Source organism: Littorina saxatilis, linkage group LG16, assembly GCF_037325665.1.
Source record: "Littorina saxatilis isolate snail1 linkage group LG16, US_GU_Lsax_2.0, whole genome shotgun sequence".
In the NCBI taxonomy this organism is placed as follows: Eukaryota; Metazoa; Mollusca; class Gastropoda; order Littorinimorpha; family Littorinidae; genus Littorina; species Littorina saxatilis.
The window spans coordinates 43,676,597-43,691,152 of record NC_090260.1 but is presented as its reverse complement, the minus strand read 5'-3'; the positions used below and the strand labels follow the sequence as shown (position 1 = coordinate 43,691,152).

Below are 14,556 nucleotides of genomic sequence, written 5' to 3'. Positions count from 1 at the left end.
CCCTCCCTCTCTCTCTCTCTCTCTCTCCCCCCAGCCATGTACTGTTTGGTGCTGTGGCCAGAGAGGTGTCACCGGCTAATTGAGGCCAGCTGCACTGTTCACTCAGAGCAAAACTAGTTGACTGTGTCTAACTTTTGACAAAGCAACACAACTGAAGGGTTCACAGATTAGGTAACCGACTCACTGGTCAAGGCTGCAGGGAAACAAGAGTATCTTTTCAATGAAAGAGGTTACACACAGATACGCGATGCTGAGAACGGTGGCCGATTTTTCACTCTCTTTCTCGGAGGGCCTTCATCATTGAAGGGACTGCTGTAAAGAAATGCTTGCTCAGAAACTAACTCTTTTTGCATTGAAACATGCACCAGAACTGGTGGACACCATCGACAATGTCAAACATGAAATCGAAGCAGTTTGCTTGAGGAAACGGTCGTCAGCAACTCAAACTTCTCTGTTTTCTTTTTTTAAGAAAATCTGAGGTGACTTTCTTTGTGGCCCCGCCCCCTCCCTCTGTAAGGACCCCCCTCCATAAGGACCGATTTTTGTCAACATTTTCAAGGTCGCTAGAGAGGGGTTCTACTGTATTAGCAATCTGTTGTACTGTATAGCCACTACGTCTTATAAAAGCAATCTGTTGTACTGTATAGCCACTACGTCTTATAAAAGCAATCTGTTGTACTGTATAGCCACTACGTCTTATAAAAGCAATCTGTTGTACTGTATAGCCACTACGTCTTATAAAAGCAATCTGTTGTACTGTATAGCCACTACGTCTTATAAAAGCAATCTGTTGTACTGTATAGCCACTACGTCTTATAAAAGCAATCTGTTGTATTGTATAGCCACTACGTCTTATAAAAGCAATCTGTTGTACTGTATAGCCACTACGTCTTATAATAGCAATCTGTTCTACTGTATAGCCACTACATCTTACATTAGCAATCTGTCGTACTGTATAGCCACTACGTCTTATAAAAGCAATCTGTTGTACTGTATAGCCACTACGTCTTATGAAAGCAATCTGTTCTACTGTATAGCCACTACATCTTATAAAAGCAATCTGTTCTACTGTATAGCCACTACGTCTTATATTAGCAATCTGTTGTACTGTATAGCCACTATGTCTTATAAAAGCAATCTGTTGTACTGTATATCCACTACATCTTATAAAAGCAATCTGTTGTACTGTATAGCTACTACGTCTAATAAGTTATATTAGCAATCTGTTCTACTGTATAGCCACTACGTCTTATAAAAGCAATGTGTTGTACTGTATAGCCACTACGTCTTATAAAAGCAATCTGTTGTACTGTTTAGCCACTACGTCTTATAAAAGCAATCTGTTGTACTGTATAGCCACTACGTCTTATAAAAGCAATCTGTTCTACTGTATAGCCACTACGTCTTACATTAGCAATCTGTTGTACTGTATAGCCACTACGTCTTATAAAAGCAATCTGTTGTACTGTATAGCCACTACGTCTTATAAAAGCAATCTGTTCTACTGTATAGCCACTACGTCTTATAAAAGCAATCTGTTCTACTGCATAGCCATTACGTCTTATATTTGCAATCTGTTGTACTGTATAGCCACTACGTCTTATAAAAGCAATCTGTTGTACAGTAAAACCTGTCAAATAAGGACACCCTTGGGACCAAACAAAAGTGTCCTTATTCTGCAGGTGTCCTTATTAGACAGGTGCAAGTAAACGCGACAAAGTCAAGTTGAGAGAGAGAGAGAGAGAGTACTGCACATGTACATGTACATTTATAAGAAAAACAGAAGCTGTTTAGATTAAATAGAGAAACATTTAATATTGACTGTTGTAAAACAAGTTTCAGGCATGGTACTCTCAAAAACGAAAATCTGAAAAAAAATGAAAAAAAAAATCTGCTGATTGACTTGAGATTATTATTTTTTCTTACTCAAGCCTTGTTATCTTTCACTTATATCCCTCTCAGCTTCAAGGAGAGGGCACTGAACACATTTGAATTAGTAAAAAGTCGCCTGAGCGGCCCCCTGGACCCCCGGCTTTATTTCAGCTGAAACTGCCATTCCTTCAGTACCATGCCTGAGTTTAAAAACTTGTGATAATGCATGTTTCAGCTACTAGGTACTGCCCTGCCTTTGATCTGGCCGCACACACAGATTTCCACTCTGTTAAACTCGGTCACTGACCGGTCACTGACCCCCATGCAGGAAGTGTTTCCTCTCTCAGATATGACAGGGGAACCACCTCTCATGGCAAAAACTGGGTCATTGACCCCTGGGAAGAAGGTCGTGTCTTTTAACAAGGCCACCCAGCTATCACAATGCCTTTGATCTGGCCGCACACACTTATTATGGACCCAAAATACGTGTCCGCGTCCGTAATGCCGAGGTGGCCGTAACGTACAGGTGTTTTACAGTGTAAAGCAGTCCGTGCCGAGACTGACTGTCCGTATTCTGCGAGTGTCCGCTAAGTCCAGTGACCGTATTTGACAGTTTTCACTGTACTGTATAGCCACTACGTCTTATAAAAGCAATCTGTTGTACTGTAAGCCACTACGTCTTATAAAAGCAATCTGTTGTACTGTATAGCCACTACGTCTTACAAAAGCAATGTTTGCTGAATATGGCAGGGGAATTATTGGCCTATTCAGTCGATCGTATGTTTCAACATAAACTGCCTTATCGTTGTTACAGTTAAAATGAGCTGCGAACAAAGGCATTTTTCTTTTTCTTAGTGATGTGCTGTATACAAAGCTTCACTTACCATAAACTATTTTGTCTACAAGCTTATCCTGCAGTGTCAACCTGGTTTAAATTTATTTATTTTATCTCTCTCTGCTTTTTCTTCAAAAGACAAAATTATCTTTACATAGGTTTTGTTAAAACTAAAGTAACAGTAACACACCTAACAAATGTCACTTTAACAATTAAAGCTAGCAGTCTTCAGCAAGGCACATTGCTTCAGCAGGTTGTAGACTGAGGATGTTGCATTTGTTGTTTTAGTGTTAAATAGGTTTGGTTAACCTTACCGTATGGCTGTGGTTCCGTCATGTGCCAGTACTGCAGTGTCTCTTCTGCAACATCAATCTCTATCTTGATGTCAGACAGAATTGCTGTGTCTCCTTCCTCCATGCTGCAGTGAGAAGCTTCTGCATGTACCTGTCTGGTCACTAATGAAGGCCTTGATGGTTCCCCACTGTTCACAGCGTTACTGTAGAAAAGGAACAAAAAATGTGGTACATGTATTTGAAGAAAACGAGGATCAAATGGTGCAATGGTTATTCTGCTTGCACTTGCAGTAAAATAAAAATCCATGGCAGCTGGTCGTTATGGTAATTCTTCCCACACCACATCACAACCACCAAAATAGCACACGAACATCTGAACAGCCAATTTCAATTTTTCAAGGGAAAAAAATCGAACAAGTTTGTCTTTCAAAAGTTTCTTGTATACACAAACTACAAACATGGCACGCGCCCCTCAGTAATCACTATATGCAAAGTAATCATTGTATGCAGAAATTAGCGATAAACAGGTGAAATAAGGCAAAAGCTATACGCACTCCGAGTGTTTACAGGATTGCTAGGTCTGTATACACTCCGACAACGAAAAGCTTTGTTACAACTCTTTTGTCAATGAAATGCCCCCTAACTAGTCATTAGGAAGTTTGTTTGTTTGTTTGTTTGCTTAACGCCCAGCCGACCACGAAGGGCCATATCAGGGCGGTGCTGCTTTTGACATATAACGTGCGCCACACACAAGACAGAAGTCGCAGCACAGGCTTCATGTCTCACCCAGTCACATTATTCTGACACCGGACCAACCAGTCCTAGCACTAACCCCATAATGCCAGACGCCAGGCGGAGCAGCCACTAGATTGCCAATTTTAAAGTCTTAGGTATGACCCGGCCGGGGTTCGAACCCACGACCTCCCGATCACGGGGCGGACGCCTTACCACTAGGCCAACTGTACCGGTCATCATTAGGAAGTAGCCAATGAAAAACCAATATGATGTATTGACTTTCGCTATCTCTTTTTTGGAGTGTCGAGGGTTGGCAAATAATGTACATTTACATAGTATACTTCCACTTCTGAGTCACAAAGTGTGTTCCAAACTGCCGTGCAACAACAGTTTGTGTGTGTGTTAGTTACTGTTTGTGTTTTGTTTGTGCATGTCCCAAGCGTACTTTGATATGTATACAATGAATCGACAATGAATGGCGTCGCCGGAATGACAATCTGCATGTTGATGTGGTTGTCTGGTCTTTGATGTACACTCAGAGAATGAAATCTACATTATATTATAATTAAAGTCCGTGGAGCATCAGGTTTTTTAATTGTTTTGCACCGACTATACGCACTTGGAGCGTATAGTAGTATACAAGGGTCAGAGTCCTGTATACACTCTGGCGTTTTCGACACCACTTTGGAACACTTAGAGCTACATCATATTTTCCAAAACACACAAGACAAGTCAACATCCCACAATGCAATAGCAATTAGCGGTAATCTTGAACTTTAGTGTGTTAAATTCCAGGGGTGTACCTTAACTTTTTTTGCTACCGGCCAGGGGGGCCGGTAAGTCAAAAATTGAACCGGCCCCCCCAAATCCCAACCGGCCCCCAACTTGCCGGGATTTCTTACAACCGCCCCAGCGGCTCGTCGCTTGCTAACCACATACACAAAAGACGTACATTCATACTTATAATGCATACATGTGGATTTGCACTACTAATAACTACCACAAACACACAGAAAACTTGATGACTAAAATGCTATGTTTTAATATAATGATAATTAACCTTGTTTTAATAAAGAATTTAAAATAAAAGCCGCCACAAAGAAACAAGAAATCAAAACCACATTCACACCCTGTCACACAATCACACACTAAACCTCACTAAAAGTTACCCCCTTTATGTACCCCTACCACACAATTTACAAAGTAATTTACTATGGAACTTTACTTACCACATAAACACACACTACAAAAGAGTAAATCAGCATTTTTTTTTAATTTAAATTATGTTTTTTGTTGTATAAAACCAAGTATAAAAAGCTGACTACAAACAAAACATTTTCTAAGTTGCTTTCTTGTTTTGTTTCTTTTTCTTTATGTCTGTGTTATTAATATTACTGTAAAAGTTGCATACCAGCCAAATTTACCACAGCTTAAGTCATAAATAATCAAAAGCATTACATTTCATTTCTATTTCCTAATGAAAACAAACAGATGTTCAGATTTCCTGATCCTAGAATTGTTCACAGGTGATCTTTATGCTTTTGATTCAGCAGAGTTGCATCCCTTGTCCTATTGTTGAAGGTCTGTCTTTTCTTCTTTATCACATATAGTGGATCTGGGTGGGTTTTTTTTTACTTCCTTAGTTGAAGGGAAATAATTGACAGCAGTAGTACTGTCACTACTTGTACTAAGTTGGTCAGCAAAGCTGGTGTTAACATATTTGGGAAAACGGTCTCAATGAGTATCCCTGCAGTCAATGACATAATTATATACATTTCCCAGAAACTGGATCAGTGGTACATAGCAGGCACATCAAAGGAAAAATACAGAGGGCAAGGGGGAATATGTTTGCTCTGGATGGGCGGTCAGATCAAAGGCAGATGCATTGTAAAAGCTGGTTGGCCTTGAGACCTGGGTCAATGACCATTACTTGCAATCTGAACACAGCTAGCTGCCTGTCGAGACACTGACCTTCTTACTCGGGGTCAATGACCGAGTTTTTATCTGAGAGGAAACTGTTTTACAACATGTGAAAGTCTCTGAAGGATTGGTGAGCGCAGGATAAGATCAGAGAGGGGGTGAAGTGAATAGCGCAAAGAGGGGGGACGGAGGGGGGGTTTAACTATTTTGACTGCTGATGCAATCGCCAGCGGCTCGTGGCACTGGAGGGGTGATGACACGGTCAAGTGAGGCGGAGTGGGGTAGCTGTCTAGCCAATGTGTCTGACATTGATTGATGGTAGTCCTGAGTCCTCAAAGTGGGGGAAGGGGGGGGGGGGTGAGTGGGCAGTAGAGAAGTGACAGATTTTGAGATCGCCCGCAGAGATATTTGTTCGCCGGCCGTTCCGATTGACTACGTTGCCTAACGACTTTGTACTTCAGCAAAATTTGAACCCGCCGATTTCAGAGGAATTTCGAACTCGCCCGACGCGATTTGAAGTCGCCGCGGGCGAGCGGGAAAACTCACCCCTGAAATTCATAACTCAGAATTCAGAGGCATCTAAGCCTCAAAATTTGCAAAACCTGCACTTGTAAGTATAACAATTCATTTTTAGATCCCTTTGATGTCACGGAATGAACTGTATCTTTGTGTACAAATTATGCATTTCGTTTACATGCGTCAAACTCAAAGACGGAATTATGATTATCCGTGAATTCCGACAGGGGATATATAAAGTTCTCTGTCGTGTATATGATGTCGCTTGGTTGAAAACGTAAGCTTTCTTGCGTCATTTTCGTCGATCAAACAACCAAATTAATCAATTATGCTAAAGTTTGGAGCTCAATCCGTCAATTAATTTCCCCGACAAAATAATGTTCTTTGGCTTGTAACAAAAATAAGTAAAGAATGCCACTGAATTCTGAGCTATGAATTTAACACACTAAAGCATATCAAAATACTCATTTAAACCAACCTCGCTTCAACAAAACAGTTTTACAATCTTTCGATTTACAAGCTTTTCAGATACCATGCTAAAACTAGCTTTGCTAGCACTCATAACAATGGTTTCCCATGTAACGTCGTTTTGCACAAAACTGCCAAATGAGAAAGGAATGGACACAAAACAAATAATGTATTGACACATACTGAACCGACCCAGTGCCTGAGTGTGTGTGTCCATTTCTGTTGTTTGTAGAACATGTTTAATTGCACACGCTTTCTTGAGGGCTCAGACTTTTTTGAAAGTTACAGATGTGACTGAACACCGACTACAACTACGCCGATTATATATTTTAAGACATCTTGGTAAAAAGACACACAATTTAGTAGATTTTCTGGTAAAGAGCTTATACCAAGGGAGCGAACTCCATCAACTTGAACTATTTTTGTCTGGTTTATCAACCGAATCACGAAGACTGTTCCACTACTTTGCTGTTCATAAGGTGTGTATTCAGGGATGTCGTAAGGCGTCGGACATCGGACATAGACCGACTAAAAGGCTCTTTTATTGCTTCGAATGTATCAGATACTATTATTTTGCTGTGTAGGCTATTACTATTAGTTACTTTTTGGATCAGCAACATGGGTGGGTTTGTTTGGCAAGCTATTGCTTTTCGCGAGACTTGGGTTTTGTCAGCCATATATATATAATCAATCAGTCATTTTGAAAACCGATCAGTCAAGAAAAAACCCTTTCCTTCCGCCACGGGATTGCATCAATTGTGCATTACGGCAGTGAGGAGAAACTTCTGAAAGTTATTTACAATACATACGTATGTACAATTTATGAGAGGAAAATTCAATTCAATTTTTCATTTTCTTGTTTATTTGTCGTGGTTCTCGTAGCAGACGACGGTTTATCGCCAGTTCCTCTGAACAGTCAAAAGCTATCGATCGCTAGAGTTCTTGTGAGTACCACATCCGTTTGTTTCGTGCATAGAATAAGAATAAGAATAAGAATACTTTATTATCTCATAGAGAAATTCAGGGGTGGTACATAACAATAATACAAACAAGACATTGATTTTACATAAAACATATAGCACTATATAACATGGACATCTTTAAAGCACTGCGCTTACATATTCTCGCACACCTACGCGTATAACGAACTATGGCTAAACATCATTGCAAAATATCATAACATACAATATATCGCAGGAAATATACGGTTGTACATAAAACCAATACATACATACATGTACATTACTACTGATTGCACTGGCAGAAGAGGGGCTGAGTCGGGTATGTGGATGTGTTTACATGTTGCTAAGGGTGATGGATTTGGGGATGAAGCTGCTTTGCAGCCTGAGTGTCCTAGCTTTGTGCGTGCGAAGTCTACGGCCAGAGGGAAGGAGTTCATAGAGGTGGGCTAGGACATGGGACCTATCTGAAGCTATCCGCCTACTCTTTCTCACCACACGCTTTTCATACAGGGACTCCACACTTGCTTGCTGCCTGCCAATCACCTTGCTACTGACATTCACCATTCGCACTAAGACATTCCTGTTCTTCACACTCAGTCCTCCATACCAGGACACAAAACCAAAAGTGATGACAGACTCGATGAAAGAGCGGTAGAAAGTTTGAAGGATAGAAGAGTTCACATTCAACTTCCTAAGTTTCTGAAGGCAGTAGATGCGTGACTGACATTTTTTGTGTATGAGGGTGGTGTTTGCATTGAAGGACAGCTTATCATCGATAACTGTGCCAAGATACTTATATTCAGTCACACGCTCAACAGTCACACCATCAATCATCAGGTCAGGGACAGGGGCATGGTTTCTTCTAAAGTCTATCAGAAGTTCTTTGGTCTTTGTCACATTAAGGTCTAAAAAGTTGTCTTTACACCAGGCGTTGAAACGTTCTACTTCTGCAAAGTAAGTTGCGTCACTATTGGAGAGATCTTCTAGCGCTGTATCATCTGAATATTTGATAAGAAGGGTGGAGTCAGTGCCACTGCAGTCGTTAGTGTAGAGTGTGAACAACACAGGGGAGATAACTGTACCCTGTGGAGAGCCTATGGAGGTGGACCTAAGGGAAGAGAGAGCTGTCTGAAAGCGGACTGACTGGGTTCTGTTAACGAGAAAGTTGATAATCCACAGGATAAGCCTTGGGGTCACGCTGTAGAGGAGAAGTTTCCGGGCCATGAGGCAGGGTTGGATAGTGTTGAAGGCAGAAGAGAAGTCTATGAAAAGAATTCGTACAAAAGAGCCAGGTTTTTCTAAGTGTGTGTATGCGTTGTGTAAGAGTGTGAGTGTGGCGTCATATGTGCATCTGTTCTGCTTGTATGCAAACTGGAAGGGATCCTGATGGGGCTTGACCTGATGGAGCAGTCTAAAGAGGACAATGCGTTCAAAGCACTTCATAACAATAGAGGTGAGAGCTACAGGGCGATAGTCATTCAGGGTTTTGGGCTTGTTGTTCTTGGGGACAGGGCAGATCGTAGAGTTTTTCCAGAGTCTAGGCACAGTGCAATCTTTCAGAGACCAACTAAACAAACGGCTAAAAACAACGGACAACTGACAGGCACATGATCTCAAAACACGTCCACCGATGTTATCAGGACCAACTGCTTTCTTTACATTCAACTTGCTGAAAACCTTCTCAACAGTCTTGCCTTGAATTTCAAAGTCCTCCTCATCACCTGCCATATCTACCTTAAGCTGGGAAGTCACGCTGTCTAAATCATCCTTCAAATCATCTTTCTCGAATCTACAATAGAACTCGTTTAATTTCTCAGAAAATTCAACCTGTTCTTTCATCGGCATGCCATCGCTACTGGATTTTGATTTGGCCTGTCCTGACAAAGTTTTAAGTCCTTTCCATGCGTCTGCTAAGCTACCTGATTCAAACTGTGACTCTACTTTCTCTTTGTACTGTCTCTTCTAGTCAGAGGTACATAATAACGTGCTATTGCAGATAAGCTCACATTGAGTCGCATTCAAATTACTAACTGACGACTACATTGTGAAAAAGGGAAACTGGATCACACGGGTTCACGATGGCTCAGGGGTAGGATAAACTACGCAAAAATAAATTCTTTGAAAATCGCTCGCTCTTTATGGAGGGCACCTAGGATCTTCTCAAGCGGTGAGTGTTTAAATGAAAAGGTGTTTGTACTGTGTGTAACAGCCTGACAGTATCTGTGATGGTTTACGGGAGGCTTACTGTGCCTTTAAATATATATATATACATGTATATATATAAATTAGTTAATACCAGGGGTGGGACTTTTCCGCGAATCCGCGGAAATCCGCGGACACAATCAACTTACGAATTCCGCTGGAGTAATCTATTTTTCCCCGTGTGACTTGGAATAATAGGCCGTGAAAAGTAAGATATGCGCCGAAATGGCTGCGATCTGCTGGTCGATGTGAATGCGTGATGTATTGTGTAAAAAATTCCATCTCACACGCCGACACGGCATAAATAGATCCCTGACGTCTGGAGATACGCGCGCGATATAAGACTTCATAATAATAATAACCATGGTTGTGTGAAATTTGTTTGTTTGTTTGGTTGGGTTGTTTTTTTTGGGGTGGGGGGGGGGGGTGGGGAGTGTGGAGAATGTCTTTTTTACCCGATCCAAACGAGTTGAATTTTAGTCTCAGAATGCACCAGATTGCTCAGATTTTAATGTACCGTTTAAACAAAATTCGGGGGAACATGCCCCCGAATTCCCCTAGAAAAAGGGATTTCCTCTTTTTTCATCACAAGAGAGTCCCACCCCTGTAATACTTATGTTATAAGTATGAAATAAGGGTTCTAAAGTAGTAAAGACCAATAACAGAGCTACCTCCCTCGATGATTTCATCAGTTAACCTTCGCCGGCACTCGTGGGTCCGTGCGGACCCAGAAGGGTGTTTGATTGCAAATATCTCTTAAACGAGTTGGAATTTTTTAATGAGCTTTTAGAAATGCCTTAGACACCCAACAAGCTATCATCTCCTAAAAGCTCATTAAATTTCAGTGATAATTAATTAATTAATTAATGGTCAAATTTAGACTACACACGGAAGCATTCGTGGGGACGTGCGGACCCATACTTTTCAAAGAAGGAAAAGCGTGTATACCCTTCCGAGGCACTCGTGGGGCCGTGCAGACCCATACTTCTCAAAGAAGGAAAAGCGTGTTTACCCTTCCGATGCACTCGTGGGTCCGTGCGGACCCATACTTCTCAAAGAAGGAAAATTGTGCTAACCCTTCCGTGGCACTCGTGGGGCCATGCAGACCCATAGTATTTTAATTGTTCAAAATACTGTGTATAATTAATTAATTATCACTGAAATTTAATGAGCTTTTAGGAGATGATAGCTTTTTAGGTGTCTGAGGCATTTCTAAAAGCTCATTAAAGAATTCCAACTCGTTTAGGAGATATTTGCAATCAAACACCCTTCTGGGTCCGCACGGACCCACGAGTGCGTCCGTGTGTAGTCGATAACGAGTGCCGGCGAAGGTTAATGTGAGAACAAATACTATTTGACCAATGAATTCATAAGCATAATTAACAAATGAATGTTGAATGACCGCTTATTTAATCCAATGCTCTGGAAAAATTCTGTTGCAGATTTGTCGCTGTGTCTTGTGGTTATTTTGTGGTTTACACTTGTTCAAATGAGAAAAGGGTCTCCAACAGGGTCTCGTCGGATTACATAGCTGCTGAATTCTGGCACTGTTGAAGTGTTCAGCTCTGTGATCTAAAAAGATGGCACTGTTGAAGTGTTGAGCTCTGTGATGTAAAAAGATGGCACTGTTGAAGTGTTCAGCTCTGTGATCTAAAAAGATGGCACTTTTGAAGTGTTCAGCTCTGTGATCTAAAAAGATGGCACTGTTGAAGTGTTCAGCTCTGTGATCTAAAAAGATGGCAATCAAAATGTTATTGGACTCTTGTCTGCTCTCTTTGAAGTACATGATAGGACATCTTGGACCGACACCTGACTATATGCATCAGACACTTGAGGCAGTTTATCGGACCTCATATGAGTGATGTCTGACGTTTAACGACATCCGTGCAAGTTATGGAATTAGCTTTTTTTCTTGCTTTTTTTCCGTTCATCACTTCATCAAGTTCATGGGCTGAAACTCCCACGTTTACTCATGCTTTTTGCACAGGTGGGTTTTGACCCTGCCATTAAGCACTTTCGGGGGAAGCAGGTCTGCATGTTTACCAGGCGTCCCCATGCAAACAAGAGAACCCCATCAGCTTTTTCTCTCTATACTTCCCCTTCCAATAACAACCTTTGAGTGGTCGTTACAGACAGGTTCAACTCTGTATTTGGGCTGTTCCATTTTATTTATTTTTTATTTGTGCAGGTCTGCATGCATACCAGGCGTCACCATGGAAAGAGGAGAGCCCCATCAGGAGGTGACCTACACAGTAACTCAGGGAGTGGTACCCAAGACAGAGAGCCTGCATTACCTGATTGTAGACGACGACACGTTTTGCGCCTGGAAGAGTTTGGCTCACAGGCTGTCACTGCCCACTGACTCTCTGGTTGCTGACTTTCTTCTTCAGCAGTGAGGCTCCGCAGTTTTCAATTTTATGCTGGAAACTTTCTTTCATTGTTTATGCTGAATTGAATGGTTTACACAATGGAGCCCACCTTTCAAGGCCTAAACAAACAAAAAACACTGAGAAAAATCAGGTCTAAAAAAGGAGGGAGTCTTAAAAACGGGGTAAAGTTACAGAGGTTATGAACAGAAATTCTCTGGGAAAAAAAAGGGTCTTTGTGGGGAAGAAGTGTTGAATTTGGGGGACAGGAATGGGGGAGGTCTACAGTACTTTATTTTTTTCAGGGGACCATCTAGGGGGAGGGGAGGGGGATTGCAGGCAAATTCAGAAGTGCTGTTAGTCAAACTGATTTTAACCAGCCCTCCCCCCCCCAAACCCTGGATTAGGGTAGCCCAATCATCCCTTATTTTTCTACCAACCCTAAAGTGCTGTTCACATGGCAGATTTGCAACCAACTTTCGAGCGATTATAGTCGGTGGCAAGTCAAATCAAAATCGCTGCCCACGTGAACAGCACAGACTAGTTTTAAGCGGTGATTCTCGTCAGACTGTACCATTTGGGATTGTCCTGTTGTCTTCGTTGCTTTCTGGAAAAGGGAAGTAACTGCATAAGCTTGGGTTGGCTAGAGCTAACCTATCAGTAAGCGCGATAAGAAAAGTCTGCGTAAAATCTTTGACAAGTTATGACCAAGTCGAGCAGTGCATGCTCAACTGTGTTTTGGAGTCGAGCAGTGCTCAACTGTGTTTTGGAGTCGCTGCTGAATCTGGCCTAAATCGTACCTTAATCGCTGCGGCCGTTCACATGGCAGACTTTTCGCTGACTTGGCCTCAACGGCTCGGGAAAGATTTTCAAACGACTAAAGTTAGGGAAAAGTTGGTTGCATTTAAGTCTGCCATGTGAAGAGCACTTAATACTTTCTTGACCACCTACTCTGAACAAACCCTCTGTAAGGTTCACAGAAGGCAGTTCTTATTCAGGGCCTAGCATTGTAAGCCGTTCGGCGTACTTTACGCCGAAATAACATCTCCAGTACGCGGAACTCGATTTGGTGTACGCCGAAATGCAAAAACCTGTTATTCCCAAACGGTAAACCCAAACAGTCCCAGCTTTCGTTTTGTGCGCCGTTCGGTTCAATTCTCAGTCGGTTTGACAGTTTGCTTGAGCACGCACTTCCTCTGGCATCGCGCGAGCATGCTTTGTGCCGGTGTTTTGTGGCTCTAGACTTGAAATAATGTCTCGAAGCGACATTGTTGAACGTGGTCAGCCATTCAGTGACAAAGAATCCAGGTATTCCTGGAAGTGGGAATGGCTGGATTTCGTTCCGAAGGCAGAAGGCAAGTCAGAAGAAGTAATGTGGCGATATGGACTATGGCATAATTTAGTTTTTCAATCTTCTTTGGGGGGGGAGGGGGGGGGGGGGGGGGGTAAAATTTTTTTTTTTAAAAATCTCCAAAAAATCTTCAAATTCCGAACCCCCACCAGGGGCTTTGCTGCTGGACCCCACTGGGGGCCTCCTGCGGCCCCCAGACCCCCGCCTTTGTAAGCTGAAATCACTTTTTCCAATGCTAGGCCCCGCTTATTGCAACCTAAATTTGGAAGGGTTCGCAGACCTGGGAACCCATACGATTTCGCCGTATTTTGTACGCATAATTGTCTAGAATACGAGCAGTACGGTCAGTGTAAAGCAAATACGACGAGAAAAATGCCTGGACAACTTTTCCTTATAAGCTCATCCCAAAGTCGATTCAGTATTTTGACACATGATTACAGTTTTTGTCAGAAAACATTGAAAGAAGCATTTGTTTTAAACGTATTGGTAAACTTAATCGACGGTGCAACGGACGCGTGTGAAACATGTTTGGATCACAGATGTTCAAAATAATGCTGTGTGGACTACGCTCATTTTTCTGAAAATACACCAAGTTTGTTTGAGAATACTCCAAGTGCGAAACAAGGGTTCCCAGGTCTGGGTTTGGCTAACATAATGTAGGTACATGTATCTCCGTACCCACTCCCTACTTGCTGACCCTCTTCTTCAACAGTGAGGGTTCAGTTTTAAGATAAATTAACATTTTCAGTCTAGATTCCAAAAGGGGGATTCCAGTATTTCCACTGTACATGAATTACATGAAGAAAGAATCAATGTTGGAAACAAAAAAACTGATCATCTTAACCCTGTGCTTGTTCTCCATTTCTGTAGCTAGTATGTGTGTGTGTTTTTGGTGCTAAACTTTACTGTACAATCTCAAGAACTCATAAGAATATGGGCCATTAATAAGTGATCATTATCATTATTGTCCTTAGCTACAACAAGACGAGCGCTTTGACCTTGACCCAGTGCGTACAGTGCAACGGATCCCTCACGC

At 41.9% G+C, this 14,556-nt stretch overlaps 1 protein-coding gene across 1 annotated transcript in view; it reads right to left on the bottom strand.

The window, feature by feature from the left end:
- The window catches only part of LOC138949650 (gastrula zinc finger protein XlCGF57.1-like), a 59,012-nt gene extending 52,254 nt beyond the window's left edge, over positions 1–6,758 (bottom strand). Inside the window, exons 1-2 of the mRNA XM_070321441.1 lie at positions 6,650–6,758; positions 3,022–3,203 (exon numbers count right to left, since the gene is read on the bottom strand). Of these exons, the coding sequence (XP_070177542.1) occupies positions 3,022–3,124 (103 nt within the window). The 5' untranslated portion in view covers positions 3,125–3,203; positions 6,650–6,758. The remainder of the gene's footprint in view (positions 1–3,021; positions 3,204–6,649) is intronic.
- Positions 6,759–14,556: the final 7,798 nt, after the last annotated feature.